This window comes from Lycorma delicatula, chromosome 10 (assembly GCF_047948215.1).
Source record: "Lycorma delicatula isolate Av1 chromosome 10, ASM4794821v1, whole genome shotgun sequence".
Classification (NCBI taxonomy): domain Eukaryota; kingdom Metazoa; phylum Arthropoda; class Insecta; order Hemiptera; family Fulgoridae; genus Lycorma; species Lycorma delicatula.
In genome coordinates, this window is record NC_134464.1 from 1997223 (window position 1) to 2022870 (window position 25648).

Here is a 25648-nt window from a genome sequence, read left to right on the forward strand (position 1 = left end):
TTTAGTGAGGCAAGTTAGAAGAACAATTCGTTTCGATGCTGCAAGTCAGAACAGTGACCTTTTTTTTATCTGCAGTATCAATTGTTACCAATATTGTTTTGCAAATTGAAGTAGCGTTACCTACTTTGAGGCTCATTATGACCAGGTATGCGAGTGAGAAACATTGAAACAAGATAAAATAACAAAAAGTCAGTTCTTCTTTTTTTATTGTCAGTTACTCAACAGGTATGATGCAATCCTCATTTATTTACATTTTGTACTAATTTTTAAATTTAATAATTTTTTTATAATTTGACACGTATTTAAGCAAAGTTTACTTTTCTATGGAGTTAACCCTGAATGCTTAGGAGAGTAAAATGTATGGTGCAAATAACCTCATCCTACTAGATGTGCTATTATTGCTGAATCTATTAAAGAATAGGTGTTATTTTCCTATTTCTGACAATCGCATAAATATGAAAGTTGGAAAATTACCATAAAAAACTATGTAGTATGAAATAGTTGTGGATTTCCATTAAGGAGCGAAAAATGAAAAATCTACAAAATCAAATGTTTCTATCTCCTTTTGTCAAATAAAATTACTCATGTATAACAGAATGATTTTTATATTTAAAAAACTGAAAATGGAGTGGGAAAATGATTTATTTTGATGAATCTCATGTTTTATTGGTATATAAACAGCAGATAACTGGAAAATGTGTGGTATACTTACAAATTAACTAAGACTGCTTGATAACACAGTAAAAACAAATTTAGATAATCTTTGAAGATATAATTTTGAAATTATAACATTTATCGGTACATACAACAAATTAATATATACTGATCTAAATTCACATATTCTCTAGATTGAGTGTTTCATCTATAATTTCTGTTGAATAAAGAGATAACTAGATGGATGACCAAAGGTATATGAATGAACATCAGCTGTGTGTGTGTGTGTGTGTGTGTGTGTGTGTGTGTGTGTATGTGTGTTAACAAAAAATACTAAAAATTAAAGGAGAAGTATTAAAACCTAATATAAAATCTTAGCAAACAAAATTTCAGCAAATGAACAATTAAATTCAATGAAGAAAAACATAAATTAAGGATATTAAATAACAACAGAAAAAATAAGAACTGAAAAAATTTTTTTTAAAATTATATTAAAATAAAAATTCATGATTTATTTAAAAAAAATAATAATCTCTGCTGACTAATCACAAAGAAAGTATTTTTGCAAATAAAATAAGCGTGTATAAATAAATATGTCAAGATCTGAGTGAATAATAAAAAAGAGAGTAAATAATAAATATGACAAAAAGCGATCAAATAGATAGGACGATGTAGGTGCTTAGTGCCAAAAACTTAAGAAGTTACTTATACTTTCTGAGTAGCTCTGATCATTGAGGGATGAATAAGTAATTAATTAAACAATATTTCATTAAAGCTGAAAGAAAAGAGGAGAAAGCATAAGATCAGTGAAGCATATGAGAGTGCTTAAATGAGGGTAAATGTAGGGAGAGGAAATACATCACTACAAAATTCTCTATAACTAAAGGTGATAACTATGGAATTATATTTATAATGAAATATTTATATTTATATCCATAAAAATGTATAGTTTTAAAAATAAATAAAAAATTCCCATTTAAATACAAAGAGTGCAAATTAATTGTGAGCACACTTAATGCAATTAAATCAATCACATCCAAAAATTCACCATTTGATCGATTAATAATAATAATAAATGTTATAGTAATACATAAATACAACATACATTACAACCACAAAAAATAACAACTTGTGATTAATACTGCAACAAACAGAATTATATGTGATAAAAAAAAATTAAAACAAACATCCACCTGTCATATGAATAATCATGTAACGGTCTTGATGAATCTTGCCTTAATCTTCTGTCTTCTTGACATGGATCAAGAAATCGGAAACTATGTATTCTACCAAACTGAACAATCATACCGCTCTGGGAAAAAAAACAAAAAAAAATTAATATGATATAGCACGTACAACATTTAAAAAAAATTGTATATTGTTAAAGTCTAAAAAAAACCCATTTGAATTCAAAGGCTGTGAAACACAACTGGTACATTATTATGAGCCCAAAACTCATTGTTTTTAGGAAGAAATAAAAAATTATTTCAGCTGTACTACCTCTCAAGAACCACTTATCCCATACGTACTCTCTCATAGACCTACAAATGTTGCAATATACAGGAAACTGTCCTAAAGATATTTGAGTACTTTTTCACATTTTTAAAGTTAGTACTGCTGCATGTACATCCTAAACACTCATGAACTATAATTATCCATTTAACAACCCCTGAAATGAATGCTTTTAAAATAATACAAATACAATAAAGCTTGACCACTGAAATCTATAGTGTAAATATTAATTTTAATGGTCACTGAGTTTTATTATTAGACTTGAGTATATATAAGTGGTGCTTTTTTTAGTATCTTTAAAAGACTGGACCACAATCAAAACAGGTGGCTGCAAAATAATATGTAAGACAAGTCGTACACATAAAAAAAGTTCACTATATCTTTAGATATACTGAATAATGATGCCACACACAGTGACCACCAAAATTATATTCATCTATCTGTTAAGGTTATAAGTAATTAGTCTGTAATTTTTTTTAGTAGTATCTCGTATCAACAAGCTGACAATGTTTTAAATAGATGCAATTATAATTACATCTATTATATTTTAAATTGATGTAATCATAATTTACAAAAATTAAAAAGGAAATACAATAATTAATTAAAATTATTTAAATATTCCAATAAAATATATTTAAAATAAAAAATATATAAGCACAGCACTTTTAAATTAAATTTATACACAAGGGAACAAAAAATGAAAGGCACAATCTAATTACAATATTCTAGTCACTAGTCATAAGTCAATATATTATTTTTTTATTATACATTTACTAATCAATTTAAATGTGCAGAAAATAAAATCAAACATCCTCTTCTGCTATCTCCTTTGTATACTCTACATTTAGTCTTCTTCAAACTGTTTCACACAAACTTATAACAGAATGTGCTTCAGTGTATGCCAAAAATTACCAGAGATAATTTTTCAAATGAATCTGTTTAATTGTGTGGTGCCTTTCCATACCAGTTATATAAAGTTTTATTAAAAAATTTATACTGCATTTATAAGATCTGGTAACCATATAATTAAAATTTTAGGAGTAAATGACTGACTATTATCAGCTGAAAAAGGTTAATCAAAAATATCAGAATAGAATTATTTATTTTTAACATGCATTACATATAATCCATACGAGGAATGAATGTACTTGTGTGTATGAAGTAATGAAGTACAATACACCATTTTTGTATGGATGTCAGTTCAAGAGAGTTTAATACACAATATTCCTATTAAAGGGTAATTAAAATGTATAAATACCTGCAAAATAGTGGTTTCATAAATACGTTGACCGTTGACGTAAGTTTCGGCATCTCTACTACAAGGTGTAACCGTAACAATTCCTTCAGTATGTGCTATAACGCAATGTCGTGGTTGAACGTTTGGTCCAAAAAGTTGCAACGATTGACTTTGACTATGCGGTGAAGCTCTTTCACTACCGACTTCCGTCACATTAGGATGTAAACGATGTCTTCTTGCAGAACCACTAGCGACATCTGTACCATCTATATGATGCAAAATATAAATTACAACGGGTATTTTAAATACCTACAATTACTGATAAATTATAAAAGGAAAATACATATAGAGATAAAGGACAAATCTTGCTATATAATTACATTTACAGAGAAATTGCTAATCACACGATTTTTTATAATTTGTTTTTTGGATAATACAACAATACAATAACAGGAAAATAATATTTTGTTATTTTATCTGAAAAGACTGGATTACTTTAGTCAGAACAGAAACAAAAACATCTATAACTTTGATTTTACACTTTAAAAACACCCGCCGCTAAACAGATCTAATGTACAATCTGCAATAAGTGAATGTTTCTGCTATGAAAAGAATTTTTAACAATATCTTATCTAATCAATTTGAGACAAGCAGAAGACTTTAAAAAACAGGAACAAAATAATCATAGAACCCGATATGATTTTAAAAACAGTTGTAAAATGGAGCAGAATTTTAAGAATAGATTATTTTTAAGTGGTGAGGAAATGACAAAGGAATAACTAAGTCAACTCTAATGAAAATTACCTAAAAAGTACGTTTTAAGGCAGTAAAAACAACTTTTTTTTTTACTTTCCTCTCTATTACAGCAAAAAATACAGTATTCAGTATAGTACAAGGAGATATTATAAAAAGGGGAAGGAACTGTTTTTTTTTGCATTTCTCATATTCTGAGGTGTCCTGAATCCAAAAAAAAAACCAGGGTATAATTCTGTGTATATGTAAATATCTGTATGCATCTATTTTCTTAAATTCTCTGAGAAGGAAGAGGAAAACATATAATGATGATATATGATGACTCATTTAAATTACTCATTAATATTATTAAACAAATCTGAACAAGGGTATGATGTAGTTTCTTTCATACAGTTTAAGTTTATTCCTAACTGTTAAGTTAAATATAGCCAGGAAAATTAAACCATCATGTTGTCAGGTTTCCTTTTTTTTGGAAGGTGATGAAGCCAATAATATTTAAAGTACTGGTTCTAAAATTATGCAATAAAAATTGAATATCACTATTTTATCAAAATAATAATTTTAGCTTACATATTAATATTAATTTCTGAATAATAAAAAATATCCTTAGCGTAAGTCAGGAATCAAACCTAGAGCGATATTTATTTATTTAATTATTCTCAACTTCTTTATTTAGGTTGTTAAGTAAGATATAAAAAAACAGTAAACGCAACATGTGTCAATTTTTAAAAATCTCTAATAAAATGTCATAATTGAACTTGGCATATCACTACTTAAAATAACAATGCACTAGAATTCTCATATTAATTTTTCTTTTTGTAAGAGATAACCTGAGGGAAATAATAATTTTGTCTTTAAACAAAAATACTTTATTTTCTTTGCGACTCAAAGTATACAAACCGGTTCAGATTTTGTTGTAAAAAGAATTTTGTTATTTAGAACAGTATAATATCTTGAGTTTTTTTTTATACGGCTAACACAAACCTACATACTTATCAATCATTCTAAAAATATTTTAACACTTCAATTTTTTTTCAACTTAAATACAAAAATATTAAAAAGACCAATTTATATTTTTTCTGCACTACAATAAATGTAATAATCATTATTGTGCATAATTAAATTTTTTTTTCTCTTTTTCTCTACATTAATGATCCAATCTTTTATCATCTATAATTTTTACTCTTTACACATATTTTATCGAAGTCATTAAACCTGAATACCGTAAGATACAACAACCAACCTACTTTATCTTTATAGGATTCTACTGTAACTAATCAAAAAGCTTAACATTTTAAGCCCACAATTATAAGATAACCTTGTAAATAAAAACAATCATTAAGAATTATAATTCAGTATTTCAAATAATGTTAGAAATATTTTAACGGTGTTATTAGTTTTTCTTAATAATATAATAATGCTTTGATTCTAATTCTGTAGGATTTATAGTTAATTATTAAGCATATTTCCACATTTGAAAGAGGATGAAAGTCTGAAATAGATGATGGTCTACCGTTATGCATGAAGGACTATACTGTTATTTCTATATTATATATATATATAATATAAAATTATATAAATATATATATAAAATTATACTTTATAGTTATATTATTATATAAATATTTCTGCAACCAGTTTTCCAGCTACAGCTGGGTCTGGATGTGTGTGTATAGGCAAATGCAATTACATCTACCGGCATGCCAGCCCTAACATAGCTGCGGATGTAATGCAATGGAAGTGTAAATGTACCAATAAAAATGTAGTCTAGAACAGACTAAGGTCGACTGCTCCTGAGATGTATGGTTAATTGAAACCCAACCTCCAAAGAAATTATTACGATAAAACTAGTCTTTTATGGAATTCCTTTATTTTAAAACATTTACTATGTTGTTTATTGTGCAGTTTATTTCTATTTTCCAATTGAAATGCATACATGATTTATAGTGGCTACTTTGGATATTTTTTTCAAAATCTATCACTCATTTTGATAGCTTCAACAAATAAAACTAAAGAATTTCTCATCTAGAATTTAATGTAAAAGCATAATAATACAGGACCATTAATCAGGAGTACATATAAATTGATTTTAGTATTTTCAAGGTCAAAAAATGGTATTTGTGCAATGAATAAAAACTACAGTCACTCTGTTTCTTAAAAAATATATAAAAACTCATATACTTCTTAATGGAAAGAATTTTTTTTCTAGAAGGGAATACCATAGGTTCATTAAAACAATCAGTATAATTAATAATTTAGTTGTTATTAAATTAAACTCAAAAAAACACTTTAAAAATGTTTAAAAGAAATAGCTTCCTCTTTGTTCTTGGTTTTTTCAAATATTTTTACTTCAAGATATTTTTTTTCTCAGTAACATTTTTTTAAAATCTATTTCTATTTATAATATATTTAAAAAAAGTTATACTTTGCATCCAAAAACACCTTCTTTATTTCCCTTGAAAAATGGAAATATAACTAAAAAGGTGATGAAATCAACAGAAACTGAAGTTTCTTTTAAAAAAAAGTGAAATGAGAAATAACCCCGATAAATAATTATATAATTTATAATTAATTTGGTAATTTATGAAACTAGAAAAGTATAATTGTTGTTAAGAAAAGAATTGTATGCGATTAAAAAAACAGATTAAATTATTCATAATGAGAAAAAATAAATCTGAATTCTCAATCTTGTAAATAATTAAAACCACGTACAACTTTACCAAAGAAAACGTTCTACTTAGGTAAATAAACAAGCCATTAAAAACAAAAAATAGAATTATTTTATATATACTGTCAATACTTTCCATAAAAAAAAAATAAAAGAAATAAAACAATTTGATTATTTATAGTGTCATTTAAAAGAACAAGTAAGACAAAACAAAACTGGGACACAACAGAATTTCTTATTATGTAGTTAGACGGTCTACGTAGAAAACAACAATAAATGATAAGTAATGTCTCTGAAAACTATTACTGTTTAGTTAAACTTTCAACAACTGAAAAAGAAAAAACAACCAATAAAAGAAAAGTTTACTCGAACAATTTTTACTTAAAACTACAGCTTTTAGACAAAAATACCAATATTCATGATTCATCATATAAACTGAATACATCCGATAAACCTATAGTAAAATCGACATGCCACTTTTAATATATTTTCATATGGACCGGCACCTTTGTTTATTAAGAAATTAAATAGCTTTATGTTAAATACAAATAAATACTCTTCCTAAAATTAATTATTTAAATTATTTTAATCACATTATTCAGATAAGCAACACAAATTTAACATAAATAGACTAATAAATTACTGCATAGAAATACATAAGTAAAAACATAAAATGAAACATCTTCAGAAAGAATAACAACAATGAAATGTGCGGATGACTGAATGGAATGGATGGAATTAAAAAAGGAACTGGTTGTAATGATGAAGAATGTTTGTTTGTAAAAATTAGGAGAGTTCAAAATGAAAAAAAGGGTGACCAGAGTTAACAAGGAAGAAAGTTCCATTAAAATATCGCTATATAAAGTAAGATACTAAAACAGTCATTATGGGGTCTATGAGAGAACCTGGAAATATGTTTGCTAAATGTTTTGTATTGAATATTTTATTATATGAACAATCAGAAAGAAGGAAAAGTGGTACCTGGATAGTATTCAAATGTCAAAAGGAAATGGAGAAGTAAAATGGATAGGCAAAATTAAAAATGAGTAAGTACTGAGAAAAAATTAGAAGGTGCAGAAGTTAATGAAGATAATAAGAAAGAGAAAAATATTTTGGTTAAGGTGTATCCGACATGGAAATTATCTTTTATGAAAGATATATGAACTCATAGAAGATCTCTGTGAATTCATAGAGGGAAAATGGTAATGTAAAGGAAGAAGAAGAAGGACTGGAATGGTTGGAGACATCAGGAAGATATAAGGAAATGAATAAAAATAATTATGATAGATAAACAGTGGAAGTTTAATTTAAATCTATTAGTAGATAGAATCAAAAGAAGAATCAAACATCCAGTTTCTAATGAATGAAGCCAGCCATAAAATTATATAGGAAATTAATCACTGGCAAGGCTAAGAATTTTGATAATTATTTATAATATAAAAATAAAATAAAAATCAAACTTATCAACAATCAATATTGAATCTCTAGCGCTTTTGGTCATTTGACCATCCACAGGAGAAAACATTTTTCATAATTTAAAACATAAATTAAAGCTTTTATAAAATATTAAAAGCGTAACAACCGGTTGGCATAGTATAAAAATAATTACGCCAGTTCACTAAGAGAGAACAACAACCGGTTGTTATGAAACAACGTTCATAACAACTGAACATTCTTACTGAACTGGCGTAATTATTTTTATACAATGACAACCGGGTTATTATACTTTTAACATTTTAATAACATCTTTAATTTATGTTTTAAATTATGAAAAACATTTTCACCTGAGGATGGTCAAATGACTGAAGCGCTGGGGATGGATGTAACATAAATTGTTGGTAAGGTTGATTTTTATTTTATTTTTATATCATAATTAATTTTATATACCAACAGTGCCATATTTGAAAAATTTAACTTTGATAATTATGTTCAAAACAGATACTGGTAACTAATATTTAAGAAAATCATCTTAAACACTGTTTTCTAAGTATTATTTTTACTGCAACAAAATAATATGATTAGGTTTCTTTATTAATTATTTGGATTTTTACAGGAAATCATGTCTACAACCTAGCATAGTTTAGGAATTCCGTATAAACTGTAAATTAATTATTAGCAAGTTAAAAACGTAAAAATTATCTATTACTAAATTAAAATTAAACATTGATTATTAGAAAATTAAAAAGAAGGATGAAGTTAATAGATGAAGTGAAAATTGGAAACTTCAAACAGCAGAAGAGAAGGCTTGGGACAGAAATGGATGGAACCAGTGGCGGTGTAACGGACCTGCCACCAGGCAGAATACAAAATAATGAAATATAATAATCTTTACCACCTCTCAAAAAATTATTCCTTCCTCTTCTCACAAAAAGAAAATTTTGATTTGTTTATCTTCATTAGAATAAGTTAAACAAAGTTTTTAATATAAATATTTACCAACAAATTAAAAATTAAAAAAAAAAAATAATAATATTACTGATAAAATAAATTACTAACCAGGATTTAATTCAAGAAAATATGGCAATCTATCAAGCGAATCATAACGGTGATCCAAATCTGCCTGCTGATTCCATTTTTGTTGTGGTTTCTTCTTTCGTTTCCTTGGATGATAATCAGCAGGCCTTCGCCGGACATGAAACATAATCGACCCTAGAAAAAAAAAACAAAAATTAGAAATTATCAAAATAATATATACATACATTAAAGGAGTGCAAAACCATAACATAAATTAAAAAAATCAGAAAGTCAGGAAGAGTAAAAAAATTGCGATGTTCTGGCATAATTATATATATTTTAATAGACTTATTAAATTATATAAAATAACAAAAATGGTTATTTATAAATAAAACCTACCATCTACTATTCATTATGACAGACAGGACATTTCTGTAAAAACAGACAACTGAAAAAATGAGAGAGATAAATCTAATGAACAGGAAAAAACTTAGTTTTTAAGTAAATTCTAAAGGAATCATAAAAATAAAAAATAAAAATCAAGTTTATTCAGCTTTGCATTTATTACGAGTTAGCATTTAAATAAGTTGATAAATAACAAGAAGCCAGAAAATGGATGTGGATTTCAAAAATTGGATACAAATGTTTTTGATATTCAACACTTAAAAGTTTAGCTTGAAATAAAACCTGATGTTGAGAACTTTTAAGTGAAACACCGTTCGAGAATGAACAAAAGCACAAAATATATTATTCACATAATTACTTTGAAACTAAAGCATTCTACAACTTTCATGCAATAAATAATAGAAGTAAAATAATGATTTTAACATTGTTACATTAATAATTTAAATTAGTTAATGGAATTGTCTCTTCTTAGCATAACAAATATATTATAACCGAACATGAATATTTAAGTGCATACAAATTGAACTTGTATACAGTGTATTATTATACTTCACCGAGTTCAACCACAAAACACACACACACACAGAGATAACTTTTCTTTGTTACAGAATGAAAATTAATGTAACAAAAATGGAAATTTGTAATATAAATTAGCATAATACTGTTACAAAACTTCTATTCTAGTATAAAAATTTTCCCGTGTGTTACTAATAAACTTAATTTATACTTTATTTTATCATTTGTTTCTGTAAACAATGTGAATAAATATAAAAATGTAAAACTCAAGAAATAGATTGTATTAGGATAGAGAGATTATAGAAATGTAAATTGTTAATATTAAAATTCGAGGGAAGTGTATTTGAAGCAAGTGATGTGAGGTAACAATGAAGCTGAATGAATATTTTGCATAGTATGTTCGGAAACAAAATAATGAAATAAAAGCTCTCCAATAATATAATAATATAAGTAATTCAACCACAATAATAAATGCAATGAAAGTAAAGAATGATCATCCAGATGAACCACCATTTAATATATAATAAAGGGATTTGCTCCCTATATGAATCAGGAGACCTTGCCGTTGGTGAGGGGGCTTGAGTGCTCAGTGATACAGAATAGCTGGATCGAAGGTGCAACCATATCGGAGAGGTATCTATTGAAAGCCAGTCGAAGGAATGATTCCTGAAAGAGGGCAACAGCTCTTTCAATACTTGTTAAGGGCATAGGTAAAGATGACTTAAACAGCCATATCAACATCACTCAATCCTCTGAGTACTGCGCAGCTGAAAGCAATGGAAAACTACAGCTGCTTTTTTTCCAAGAAAATGTAGCTCTCTGCATTTTCATATAAAAATGATGGAGGTGCCTACCTTGGTAAAATATTCCGGAGGTAAACTAGTCCCCCGTTCAGATCTCTGGGTGGGGACTACTAAGGATGGGGCCACCAAAAAATTAAAAAATAACATTCTACGAGTCAGAGCATCAAATGTTAGAAGTCTAAAAAAATTTGGTAGGTTAGAAAATTTAAAGAAGGAAATGGATAGGATAAATATAGCTATAGTGGGAATTAGTGAGGTTAACAACCGACAACGATTGTTAACGTCTATATGCCTACAAGTGCCCATGATGATGATGAGGTAGAGTGTGTATACAAAGAAATTGATGAAGCAATTAAACATATAAAAGGAGATGAAAATTTAATAATAGTTGGAGATTGGAATGCAAGCATTGGAAAAGGCAAGGAAGGAAATATAGTGGGTGAATATGGGCTGGGCAAAAGGAATGAAAGAAGGGGCCGACTTACAGAGATTTGCACAAAGTATAATTTAGAAATTGCCAACACCCAGTTTAAAAATCATAATAGAAGAATAAACATGGAAAAATCCAGGCGATACTGCAAGGTATCAAAGCAACTCTGCAAAGATACAGAAATCAACTCGTCGACTATAAAACTTACCCTAGAGCAGATACTGATATAGCGACCATAATTTAGTGTTAATGAAATGTAGATTGGAGTTTAAAACCTGAAGAAAAGGTGTCACATGAATCAGTGGAATTTAAAGAAGGTTGAGGAAGAGGAGGTAAAGATTTTTGAGGAGGACATCGCAAGAGGTCTGAGTAAAAAAGATAAGGTAGAAAATGTAGAAGAACATTGGAAGAATGTTAAAAAGGAAATTCTTAAATCAGCAGAAGCAAATTTAAGCGGAACAAACAGAACTGGTAGAAAACCTTGGATTTCAGACGATGATGGATGAACGTAGAAAATATAAGAATGCCAGTGATGAAGAAAGTAAAAGGAACTATCGACAATTAAGAAATACTATAAACAGGAAGTGCAAACTAGCGAAAGAAGAGTGGATTAAAGAAAAGTGTTCAGAAGTGGAAAGAGAAATGAACAATGGTAAACTAGACGAAGCACACAAGAAAGTTAAGGAAAGTTTTGGGGTACATAAATTAAAATCCAATAATGTGTTAAACAAAGATGGTACACCAATTTATAATACGAAAGGTAAAGTCGACAGGTGGATGGAATATATTGAAGAGTTATATGGAGGAAATGAATTAGAAAATGATGTTATAGAGGAAGAAGAGGATGAAATGGGAGAAACAATACTGAGATCTGAATTTAAGAGAGCTTTAAAAGATTTGAATGGCAGAAAGGCTCCTGGAATAGAGAGAATATCTGTAGAATTACTTTACAGTACAGGTGAGGAAACGATTGATAGATTATACAAAATGGTGTGAAATATTTACAAAAAAGGGGAAATTTCATCAGACTTCAAAATGAATGTTATAGTCATGATACCAAAGAAAGCAGGAGCAGATAAATGTGAAGAATACAGAAAAATTAGCTTAACTAGCCGTGCATCAAAAATCTTAACTAGAATTCTGTACAGAAGAATTGAGAGGAGAGTGGAAGAAGTATTAGGAGAAGACCAATTTGGTTTCAGGAAAAGTATAGGGACAAGGGAAGCAATTTGAGCGCTCACATTAATAGTAAAAGGAAGATTAAGGAAATACAAACCAACAGACTTGGCGTTTACAGACCTGGAAAAACCATTCGATAATGTTGACTGGAATATAATATAATATAATGTTCAGCATTTAAAAAAAAATAGGGTTCAAATACAGAGATAGCAGAACAATTGCTAACATTTACAGAAATCAAACAGCAACAGTAATAATTAAAGAACATAAGAAAGAAGCAGTAATAAGAAAGGGAGTTCGACAAGGATGTTCCCTATCCCCGTTACTTTTTAATCTTTACATAGAACTAGCAGTTAATGACGTTAAAGACCAATTTAGATTCGGAGTAACAGTACAAGGTGAAAAGATAAAGATGCTACGATTTGCTGATGATATAGTAATTCTAGCTGAGAATAAAAAGGATTTAGAAGGAACAATGAACGGCATGGATGAAATCCTACGCAAGGACTACCGCATGAAAATAAACAAGAACAAAATGAAAGTAATAAAATGTAGTAGAAATAGCGAAGATGGACCACTGAATGTAACAATAGTAAGAGAAAAGATTATGGAGGTAGAAGAATTTTGTTATTTGGGAAGTAGAATTACTAAAGATGGACGAAGCAGGAGCGATATAAAATGCCGAATAGCACGAGCCTTCAGTTAGAAATATAATTTGTTTATATCAAAAATTAATCAAATTGTAACTTCAGTAGACAGGAAACTTATAGCCAATAAAATAACAATTCATAGATAATCAAATTATTCTTGGTCTCATAAAATTAACTAACATATATACAAATATAATTAACAGAGCTATCCGTTATACATAAAATAATTTAAAAAAAATTAAACATTGAAATATATATCATAAAACAAATTGCAATTCAAAATGGATATTGTGCTTTGTTAATTGATAGTATGTATAAAAAACAAACATCAAAATTTAATAATACTATAACTTTAAAACCAATACATAGCACACGGAAGACTGATAACGTTTACTTAAAACATTCATACACTAACAATATTGTTGAAAATATAACTAAAGTTTACACAAGGATAAATTAAAACCTGCAAATAAAACTAAAGCCACATAATAAAATAATCAAAGAACAATAAAATTACTGATTTATACAATTTATGTGGGGTTTATAAGATAGTGTAATGATTGTGATGATATTTATATAGATAAAACCAATAGATCATTTAAAGCCACATTTTATGAATATTTTAGGCATTATAAAAATAAAAAATTGGGCTTCTCTAATATTTCAAATCGTCTTATAAACAATAAACATTCCATTTCTGATGTTAATATTAATTTAGAAATATTAGAAATTAAAATAGGAAACAAATAAAAATCTAGATATTTTAGAAAAATATTATATATATAAACAAAGATTCAACTTAGACAGATTTTGAAGGAGACACACTCATAAAAGCTGCAATAGATAGCAGCACTTTCATAGATATTACATAAAATATTTATTTAAATAAAATAGTACAGTACTGTAGTATTTGGCTAGCTATATACATGTTATTAAATATTTGTTTTTATTTTATTTAACAACTTCATATATACTCTTGTATGCGTAATTACAATTTTAACCTTTTTGTCCTATAATTTTATGTTTAATATGCAATTTTATATATATTATACACGACTGATGATGCGGGATTCCGCGAAAGTACTTTTGTGAAAAATTATATAAATATACAAATTAGGTAAGAGTTGCCTTATATCTATACTTGAGTGGATTAAGTTGAATTGTATATATTTGAATATATATACTATGCCAAATTTGCAAGCTCTTTGCAAAATAAGGAAATTAGGGAAGAGTGAGTTGGTGAAAAATACAATGTTTAACATATTTTTTTCTTATTCTTAAACTGAATTTAAAAAAAATAAAATGGGTTAAAAGAGAAGTAGTTTTACAACTAGTAAAATAAAAGTACTAAAATGAATGAATAATATTTGGTGTACACACTAAAACCTTTAAATGAAATTACTAATTCATATATAGTATATTTAAATGGATATTTAAATATACTTATCAATATGTTACATTTTAATTTAATTTGGACAACTTACTTTCTTACACTCACTTTAAATTTCTTTATTTTCTAACTGTATCATGTTTTTATCCATTACTCCTACAAATATATTTTTTTCTCTTGACTATCCTCTCTCTCTTTATTAATTTAAAAACAAAGAATTACTTCAACTAGTTATAACGTTTCAAAAATTCAATAAAAACATTTTATTTTTTATTTAAATTCATAATTTTGTTTACACAATTTCAGGATACTTCAATACACTCTGCGAGAGGATATTCTTAACATGTTGCCCTTTATTTATATGCGGTGTTGTTTTTATTGTAAGTAGTAGAATTATCAAAACATAAATATATTTAGTTTATTACCTTCTTCTATGATAAACTATTAACGTTTATAATCTTTTGTTTTAAAAAATTTACGAGTTTCTTACTTTTATTTATATGTACAACAAATACCTCTTATAAAAAATACGTACATGTAACAAAACGCTATTGCTGTAATGGTCGTAGACCTAACATAAGTCATAAACTACTTCAGAAAATGACGCAGCTACCCTAACAAATAACAAACATCCCTTGCCCGACTTAATAGGGAAAGCAAGGAGTTAAGCGATTCCCTGTCAGGAACCAAATATACTTCGCATATCAACATGCCTAACCGCTGGACTGCAAGTAATATTCATCCCTACAAGTGACATCATTCTACTAATCAAACAGACTAACTACATATGAACAAAATTACTCTCACAGAAACAGTGTCACTCGCACCTCAGGTGCTTTCCAGGTCATATGAAAGGCTGGAGAAGTTATAATATCTTATGTTACAACATAATAAAAACTAAGTATTTATATTATTACTTTTCAATAGTGTAATAATTCAGCCTAAATCGCTGAGCACAGAGTTTGGTTTTTGTAACTGTAAAAGTAAACAACTATTTATTATTTTCCCTGACTGTTATAGTGTACAGATGAAGTACAGAAAAAAAGAATTAAAAAACTTACCTTCCTGTCAATCTTCATGTGTATCAAAATTTTGAGGTGAAATTTCAAACTTTATTACTGGTGGAGGAATTAAATTTTATATTCTAAACAAATACAGGTAAAGTTTAGCAAAATTGAACCGGCTTTTTTTTATAAATGTCTTCTTACTTAATTAACATTAAATAAAATTGTTCTAACTTTATATTTATATTTAATCTTTTCTTATTCGTCATAATTATATCATTTTTTTAATGAATAAAACAAAAACCAGATTAAAATTTTACATTCATTTTAATTTAATTTTTATTTTATTTTTCTACCTCAGACAAGCATTTATTTAAGTAATATAATATTTTAATGGAAAAGGTTGGATAGATAAAATATGAAAACATGCCAGACCATTATCGAGAACTGAAACTGTAACTAGCTGATAAAGAAGTCACGGTATTAATCACTATGCCAATTTGTCATTTTTTTTGGTTCATTAAAACACACCGTTTTAAATCAACATGTTTTGTCCTTAAAAAAATAAGCAAAAAAATTGAATTATATAATAAATATAATTTTGAAAACAAAAATCTGAAAAAGAATTTTTTTAAAGGAGTTGAAGTGCCATTTCTGGAAATTCACTGAATGTTTTTATACAATAACAAGATGTATACTCATAAAAACCAAAAGCTCATACACTCAAAGAAAATAGAGTTTTCTTATACAAAGTAAAGTGGCTTCAACAATACTTTGTAATTACAACACTCTACCATCTCGTTATTATGAAGAAGTTACATTTTTTCTACTTCATACTTCACAATGAATCAAAACTGAAGTTGATTCATTTATATGAAAACCCAATAAAAAAATTCTATTATAAGATTCAGCCTGATAAAATATTACAATGTTATTAAATTAGATAATTATTTAAGAAAAATAATAATACTGCTCGTTAATATACCTGATGGTACATGAAATCAGAAGGTTAATTACTATATATAAAACCAAATCTGATAATTTCTATGCTCATGTCGATAAGAACTATTTAGTACCTTCTTTCTCTTTTTGAGGTGGTACATCTGTTGAACAAAGTATTTCAAAGAACAAAAAGTGAAGAAATGTATATTACAAGGGACAAAATTATTGCACAAAACTATCATGAAATTCTTTAAGTCAAATTACTTAATTCAAAATTGGAAAAAGGGATGATGAAGATAATATAAATCCACAATCTAAACTTTTAATGCATAATTTTTCTGCAAAGATTTGGACAGAATGTTCTATAATATTCAATCTAAACTTAGGTCTGAATGTCTGGTTGAAAAGTTGAAGTAATTTTTGAATAGCGAGCGGATACCAGTCCTGGTAGATACCAGGACTGGTAGCAAAATAATAAAATGATGGTACCATGAAGCTCACAGAGCATTACATAAATGCCTCAATGTCAGTGGCAGTGATTATTTAGAGAAGTAGAGATAAAGATATGTACCCACCGGGTTGGTCTAGTGGTGAACGTGTCTTCCCAAATCAGCTGATTTGGAAGTCAAGAGTTCCAGAGTTCAAATCCTAGTAAAGCCAGCTATTTTTACACGGACTTGAATACTAGATCGTGGATACCGGTGTTCTTTGGTGGTTGGGTTTCAATTAACCACACATCTCAGGTATGGTCAAACTGAGAATGTACAAGACTACACTTCATTCACACTCATACATATCATCCTCATTCATCCTCTGAAGTATTATCTAAATGGTAGTTACCGGAGGCTAAACAGGAAAAAGAAAGAGATAAAGATACGTAGTTATGAAATAAAAAGGTTTATTTACAATATTTTAAAATTAAATAAAACTTTTATAACCGAATAGTTTTTATTTTTAAGACTAGAATGACTGTCAACACACATCAATTATGTGTTAAGTAATGATGAAAGTCTGTAAAACTAAGATTTTTAGTGGATATTAAAACTCATTTTGTATAGAAAGGAGATATGGGTAATAAGTTGAGCAGAAATGACCAAGATGAAATTGCTATGATCGATGGACATTTTAAGAAAAAGAAGAAGCAATAGAATGAGAAATACAGAAAATGAGAAACTTAGATTTGGAAACTAAAGTAGAAAATGAACCAAATGGGACTGAAGTAGTTATGTAAATGCTTAGAATAAGGAAAGAAAAATAGGAATGGAGAAGATAGATAACAAAAGCTATCTTCAGGCAGGAAATAAATAAGAAACGACTGACAGGTAGACCTAGGAGGAGATGGCTAAAATTGGTGCAGAAAGTAACTTCACTTTCTGAAATTGAGATTTTATTAAATTTATACCCCCTATCGGTTTTTGAAACAAATTGAATCACCTTTTAAATTATCTTATGCTGCATTCTTCAATTTAAAATAACCATGAAACTAAGAAACCTCGCCTCTTGTGTATCATACAGATTTAAGACAATATGATTTTGCAAATCTAATAATGATTCAAAAACGGATTAAGATACAAATTTGAAATTTTCTAAGTCATAAAGTAATAGAATGGGCTAGATTTTGTAAAAATTTTATCATAATGGTCCAGTAGTTTTTTTTTTCTTTAATAACACGTGATCAAAGTTAAGGTACAGAAAGCTTGAAAATGTACCTTTTTGTTTTTACCAAGATAACATACATTTGTCCAACAAACCTCCTTGACAAACTGCCTGACGGCAAAATTTATTGGAAGGCAATTTCAACCAAGAGCTGGAATGGCAAGAAAGCTGTCAACAATGACTGCTATTGGGTTGAGTGGGGATAAGACACCCTGGGCAAGGATATTGCTGGGACCCCTACCCCTAGAGGTTGCCAGTACTGTTAAAACTTCCAGGACTCTCTGAACCACTCATTGAAGCCCTGCGGGAAGTATACAGCATGCGTCCTAAGTAATGCCAGAAGATGGGTATCAGGGCGTGTTGTACCACAGGTAGGGGTTTTAGTTGGTGAGAGCCCAACACTGCCACCTGTGCAGACAGGCAGCAGCTGAAAGAGCTTTCCCCCCCTCCAGCTGGGGAAAAAAAAGATAACATCCTTAGAAAATTATTAAAAAGTAAAAGTTTAATATCGCACCAAAATAATTCTAAAAATACTACAATTATTTTTAAATGATGAAAGGTTTTATTTTTATAAACCTCATAGTGCACATAAGTGCAACCTCATAAGTGCACATAATTTCTATGCCAATGATAATCAGAATGTGTTATGAAGATAGGATATGATAACAGTTTACAAACTCAATCAGAACTGATGATTAGAGAAATTAAGTGGATTATAACTCATTTTAAATTTGGTTTTCATACTTAAATACAAAGCCAAAATTGAAAAAAATAAATTACATCATGGAAATAATAGCATCACCTACCTCTTGTAAATCAAAAAATAATATATAGTCTTCTACCAGAACAGAAAATGAGTTGTTTTTAAATTCAGTGAGTGAACGAATGTGAACGACTCAATAATCCACAAACATCGGTTTACTACAGTGTTTTGGCCATTTATCACAGAAAATGAAAACAATTATTTGTTTCTTTTATTTAGGTTAGTTTTTATCACTCATGTCATTTCACTTTACATTAAAGGTGATTTTCTCTAAAAATGTTTAGTACAGAGGAACCATAAAAATACAAAATGTATCATGGCACCATTTCGGCCCATCGCTTATCATCTTAAGATCAAACCGGTATTGATAATGCAGAAATACTTCTATAATTATTAATATAACTAGTTTATAGCACATTAATCTGGGCAAAAAATGATGTAAAATTATTTGCTATTATGTCTCCTTTAAATTTTTATATCTGATTTTGATAAAAAAATCTAATAATGTCAAAAAATAAATTAAAAAAATTTATTAAAATCTTAAAAAACATATTTTGCTTGTTAACAAGTAGATTAAATTTTTGTATTACATAGAATTTCTGTAAAAATATTGGAGTGATAAAATGCAACCATATGTGATATGATACGCTGAAAACTGAATAGTTACACTATAATATAAGAAAATAGGATTCAAATCTTGAGGGACAAACTTCTACACTCAATTTGGTTTTCTACTATTGAATTATTTAAAGAAAGTGATATAAGGATAGACAGGTTTCATAGACTCATGAGAATATTGTAAAATAAAAAGAATTTCAAATATAAATGAATGTATTTGTCATCGCATATATGCATACAAGATCAATTTTACATGAAAAAAGGACAAAAAACATCACAAAAAAGAGAGAAAATAGGAAAATAGATTTGTTTTCTTTTAAAGTTTTGTAATTTATACAAAAATATAAACTGATTTTTTTTTTGCATGTATTCTTTCTAAATTATATGTTATATTAATATTATCATTTCTTTATGGATACATAGTAAACATGATTGAACATATAAAAAACCAGACAAATTAAATAAACTATTAGTAATGCAATCAAAAATTATCAAAGATGATAAAATAAAGATTAATTAAATTAATTTAATGAATAATTCTATTACAAAAAAAAAATTGTTTACATTAAAATAACAAGTCAATATCAAAATAAAGGTAAAAACAGGTATTATTAATAAATATATAAAAGATCATTCATTTAGACAATTGTACTGTTGATATCAACAGGGCATCACAGTATAAGTAGGACCTCAACTTCTATGATCACAAAGTTCTTTCTTGTAAAATTTACAAAATAACAGGAGAAAGAAAAAATCCATTTAGATTAAATCATAGTTGTCCTGGTACATTAATTAAACTCTGCTAAGGACTTCATTCATGCCTTTTATTGTTTCTTCTAATTCTTTTTTATTTTCAGCAAGAATTAATATATTATCGATAAATCTTTATCTTTTCACCTTGCACTATTACTCCAATTAGATAGTTCTTTAACAATATTAAAAAGGAAAAATATTTAATTAAGGCAAATTTTAGATAACCCAGATTCTTTTATTAATTTATCTACTTTTTAAGGTTGCCCATGAGTTTAAAAAGCTCAGGAAATAATTACATATTATGCGCATGCATAAATGTATAAATCCTAATGTGTGTCTTATTAATATTAATTTATTAATAAGACACAGTTTTATATTAATAGTTCTAGAAGAGGTGAATTACTAAATCTATTTTACAGTGACTTGTATATACAATGCTTTGATCAAACTAAATTTTAATGAACATTGGACAACGGTTGGAGTTAAATACGGTCTAGAAAGTTTTGAAATCGTAATGTCATCTGGTCCTGAAGGGCAATTTGGAGGACTGCGCAAGATCTGTCATATAAGGCAAGTTTAAATTACTCTTGTGATGACTATACTTAATTGACTCACACGGTATAGATTTCTGAGAACTTCTAAGTCATTGTTTCTACCAAGCTTTGTAGACTAATCGGTATATAATTTAAGTATTTATTTATCTGTTGTATTTAAAAAATGAATACACAAGAACAGTGAAAATAAAAGAATTATGATTCTTCATTCAAGGTATGATTTGTGTATTTTTGAAAAAAAAATTAAAACAGTGATCAGATGTGGTGTTACCACATTTAATAGAAATTTTATGTGCAGGTGTTATCTACACATAATCAATAGAATGAAAGAATTATTAAAAAATGCCTCATTCAAATACACTATACAATCAGGCAAACCTTGAATTAGAGAACTGTACAGAAAAAAAGGGTTTAAAAAACAAATGATTGACTTAATTATTGCATGCTATGTTAATCATCTCTCTACACTGAAATGAGAAATAGAGAAAATTTCAGAGTAAGTATTAATATGTATTCCACAAAACCTATACCAGAAAACTTATAACAAAAAAAAAACATTTTTTTCAGTTGGTCTTTTTTTTCATTTTTCCTTTTAACAAATATAATATACATTTCAATTTACTTTTTAAAAATTAATTTAGAAAATAGAAGCATATTACTTTAAGCTTAGAGGTATAAGTCATAAGTCAATGCTTCCTTACATTTTAATAATTATACATATTTGTAATTAGTTCCAAAATCACGACTTTGCGGGAATTTAATTTTTTATATATATACATGTTGTTTGTGTTTGTATGTGTATAATGTACATTAAAATAAAATAATTATTAAAAACTAAAAAAATAAACCTGATTACTAATTGTACACATTTACCTAGAATAATTTTTTTCTGTCTTTGGTCATTTGACTGGTTTGATGCAATTCTCCAAGATTCCCTATCTAGTGCCAATTGTCTCATTTGGGTACACCCCCTACATCATATATCCCTAACAATTTGTTTTACATATTCCAAACGCTGTCTGCCTACACAATGTTTCCCATCTACCAGTCCCTCCAACATCAAAGTGACTATTCCAGGATGCCTTATGATGGCCTACAAGTCTATCTCTTCTTTTAGCTATATTTTTTCAAATGCTTCTTTCCTTATCAATTTACCACAACACCTCTTCATTTGTCACTTTATCCACCCACCTGATTTTTAACATTCTCCAATATCACCGCATTTCAAAAACTTCTAATCTTTTCTTCTCAGGTACTCTGATCATCCAAGTCTCAATTCCATAAAAAGCTACACGTACAAGCTCCTACACTATACAACATATACTATCAAAAATGTTTTCTTGACGTTTAATTAATTTTTGATGTAAACAAATTATATTTCTGAATGAAGGCTCGTTTCGCCGTTTGCTATTCAGCATTTTATATCGCTCCTGCTGCATCCATCTTTGGTAATTCTACTTCCCAAATAACAAATTTTTTATTATCTTTATATTCAGTGGTCCATCTACTTTATTTCTACCACATTTCATTACTTTCATTTTGTTCTTTTTTATTTTCATGCGGAAGTTCTTGCGAAGGACTTCATTCATGTCTTTTATTTTTCTTCTAATTCTTTTTTATTTTCAGGTAGAATTAATATATTATTGATAAATCTTTATCTTTTCACCTTGCACTATTACTCCAAATTTAAATAGTTCTTTAACATCATTGTTAACTGCTAGTTCTGTGTAAAGATTAAAAAGTAACAGGGATAGGACGCATCCTTGTTGGACTACCTTTTTTATTACTGCTTCTTTCTTATGCTCTTCAATTATAGAAAACTTATTATGAAAAAAAAAAGAAAAGTAGTTAAACAAGTTTTTCTTTCTTTTCTTACAGACATTTTTTCAGGATAAAGTAAGTTAGTAAATGATGTGAAATTTAATATAACTTTTGTACGTTTAATGTTGTAATCGGGTACCTGTTAGTTTTAATGAAGTGGAGACCATTAAAGTCACCATCTCATATAGCCTTAACAGGCACCCGACTGCAACATAAAACGTAGAAGTAATGTTAAATTTCACATCATTTACTAACCTACCGTATCCTGAAAAAATGCCTGTATGAAAAAAAAGAAAAAATTGTTTAACTATTTTTTGTTTGTTTTTCACAAACAAAAAATGTATTTAGTGCTTTTTTTGTTGTTTCCATAACTTTAACATTCAATATACTACACAATAGTCATCTAGATGCGATACCGGTATACATTTTTTGACTTAGAAATGTTGTACTTCTTAATATAAATTTGAATGTTAATGAATGATTTTGTGCGTGTAAATGCATTTACGTGCTAGCCTCAATGCATTCCTGCCATCTTTTTCCGAGCACATTTTTCATTTTAATCTCGAGAATGATGAATTTTTAAAAAATATTACAAGCAGCAAAAGGTGTTTCTTTTTTTATCGTTTAATGGAATACCATCATAAAAATTTGAAAATGCCCATAATTTATTAATTCCGGCCCCCAGTGCAGCGCTCCTTCTCTTTTCGGTTAAGATATTTTAAGATAGCTTATGTTATTTCCAGACCGAAGATGTGTTACTACTCAAAAGTTGTAATTGGTTGGATATGGGGACATTATAGAAGAGAACAAATATACATAAAAGGTTTACCATTCCTCCTATGTATGTAGTAAGGTAAAAATTATGTTACTCAGTTGACTCGTGACAGCTGTCCTACAAACTAATGCAAAAGACCTTTTGCGTTAAAATTGTTTATCGTTATGCATCAGTATTTTTTATTTCTTTTAAATTTTTAGAGAAAGGCAACATATATTAACAGGTCAAATACTTGGAAACATTTTGTCATACAGAGGTTAGACTACAAAATTTATAATAATTCTAAATTAAAAAATGTATAGTTTTGGGTAGATAATCTGCCAACTTTTTAATTATATAGTTTTCTGAAATTCTCTTATAAAATTAATAGATAACTATCTTATTTAGAATATCAAGTTTAATTTTATAAGAGATTCCAACTGCATTTTTGGTGAAAAATGTTCTTCATCATTTAAAATGATTAAAAGACAGTAAATAAAAAATGAAATAAAATCTTTACACAGGACATTTTCCTTTCTAATATTAAAGAGAATTCCGCTCCATTCTTTGAGAAATAAGTTGTTTCTAACAATAAATAAATAATAAAATTGATGAATAACAATGTCTGTTGATATAATGTCTAATATGTTTTTAACATTAAGTAACAGAATTAAATTTAGTATTAATCAGTTCAGAAATATATATATATATATATATAAAATCACAAAATTCAGCTAATAACACTTTATATAATAAATAATGAACAATAGTTTTAAAATTATAAAATAATAATAACAGATTATATTATTAAAACTATTTCCAGACTGATATAATACTGAAAGTGAATAAAGAAAAATCAATAAGTGACAAAAGCAAAACTAAAACCTGAACAAAGGAAGTGTATAAAAAAAGGGGGCAATGAACCCATGAAAAATCCTTTACAAACTTTAATGTTTATCATTTAGGATACAATTCACGGAATAGATATTTTCCATCTCTAAACATGAAATATTTATGACTCGATAAACTGGAGTTCTAAAACTTAAATAAGATCTTGAATAAACCCTACGTAAATCTTTGTTCAAATTTATCTAGGTGAAAAGATATAAAAATATCAAATAAAAATAAAAGTCTATTTGAAAACAAATAAGTAGCATCGTAAAATATCATTATCAGATAAAAGTAATAATATTATTAAATAAGTAAAAAAATTTAAAATACATTAAAATTGTATATTTTTATATAAACTTTAAAAACATTGTAAATAAATATCAATTTCATTTTATTTAAATAATAACTACAAAATGTTTTTCATAAACATACTTTTATTCCAATATTCTCATGAAAAAATGTTCATAAGTAATGAGTCGGGAAAGTATAGCAGTTCACCTTCCAGCCTTCTTCTTCTTTTGAACAATATGTGTATAACTAACAAACACAGCAAAAACCAGGCATTTCATAAATTAAAACTAAACCGTTTTGATATGAGATAAATTGATTTATGTTTTTATTTACTTTTTAAAGAAAACAAATTGAATTTGCTGACAAAATGTCAAATATTGACAATAAATTCTGCACAAATGCACTTAAATAAGTGCATGACCATTCTTGTAGAATTAGTTATCTATTCAGAGTTGTTTTTTATTCTACAATTTTTTTTTACATTTTTTTCAGTTGTGTGTGTGTGTGTGTGTGTGTGTGTGTGTGTGTGTGTGTTTTCTCTCTTTAGTGTTGATTTTTCAATGCTGTTTTATTTTAGTAGTTTTTAAATTTTTTTTGAGCATTTTCTGTCGAGTCATTTATTTAAATAACAGTTTTACAAAGTGCTTGATTGACTTATGCTTTTACTAATAAACAGAATAATGAAAAAAATAATACTTTTAAGCTAAAGGAAAATAATAAATTTCAAGTCAATAAGGCAGTTAAATCAATAATCAGACAAATGTGAAATCTAATAAATATTACTTACTTGTATTTATACTAACAATTAATAATAGAAATCTTACGAAATATTTTTCACACACATATGACAAAGAGAGAGAGTCGTGCGTAAATTTAAACCAAAAAGATTACTGTTGAAAAATTAAAATTAATTAAATGTATGTAACTGTACTGCGTAAAAATTTCACATA

At 27.6% G+C, this 25648-nt stretch overlaps 1 protein-coding gene across 3 annotated transcripts in view; it reads right to left on the reverse strand.

Moving 5' to 3' along the window:
• Positions 1 to 25648, reverse strand: part of cno (adherens junction formation factor afadin) — a 650000-nt gene that overhangs the window by 109900 nt on the left and 514452 nt on the right. For all 3 annotated transcript variants that reach the window (XM_075376810.1, XM_075376809.1, XM_075376812.1), the window contains 3 exons: positions 9321 to 9473; positions 3425 to 3669; positions 1848 to 1966 (listed from right to left, as the gene is read on the reverse strand). In XM_075376810.1, the coding sequence (XP_075232925.1) occupies positions 1848 to 1966; positions 3425 to 3669; positions 9321 to 9473 (517 nt within the window). The remainder of the gene's footprint in view (positions 1 to 1847; positions 1967 to 3424; positions 3670 to 9320; positions 9474 to 25648) is intronic.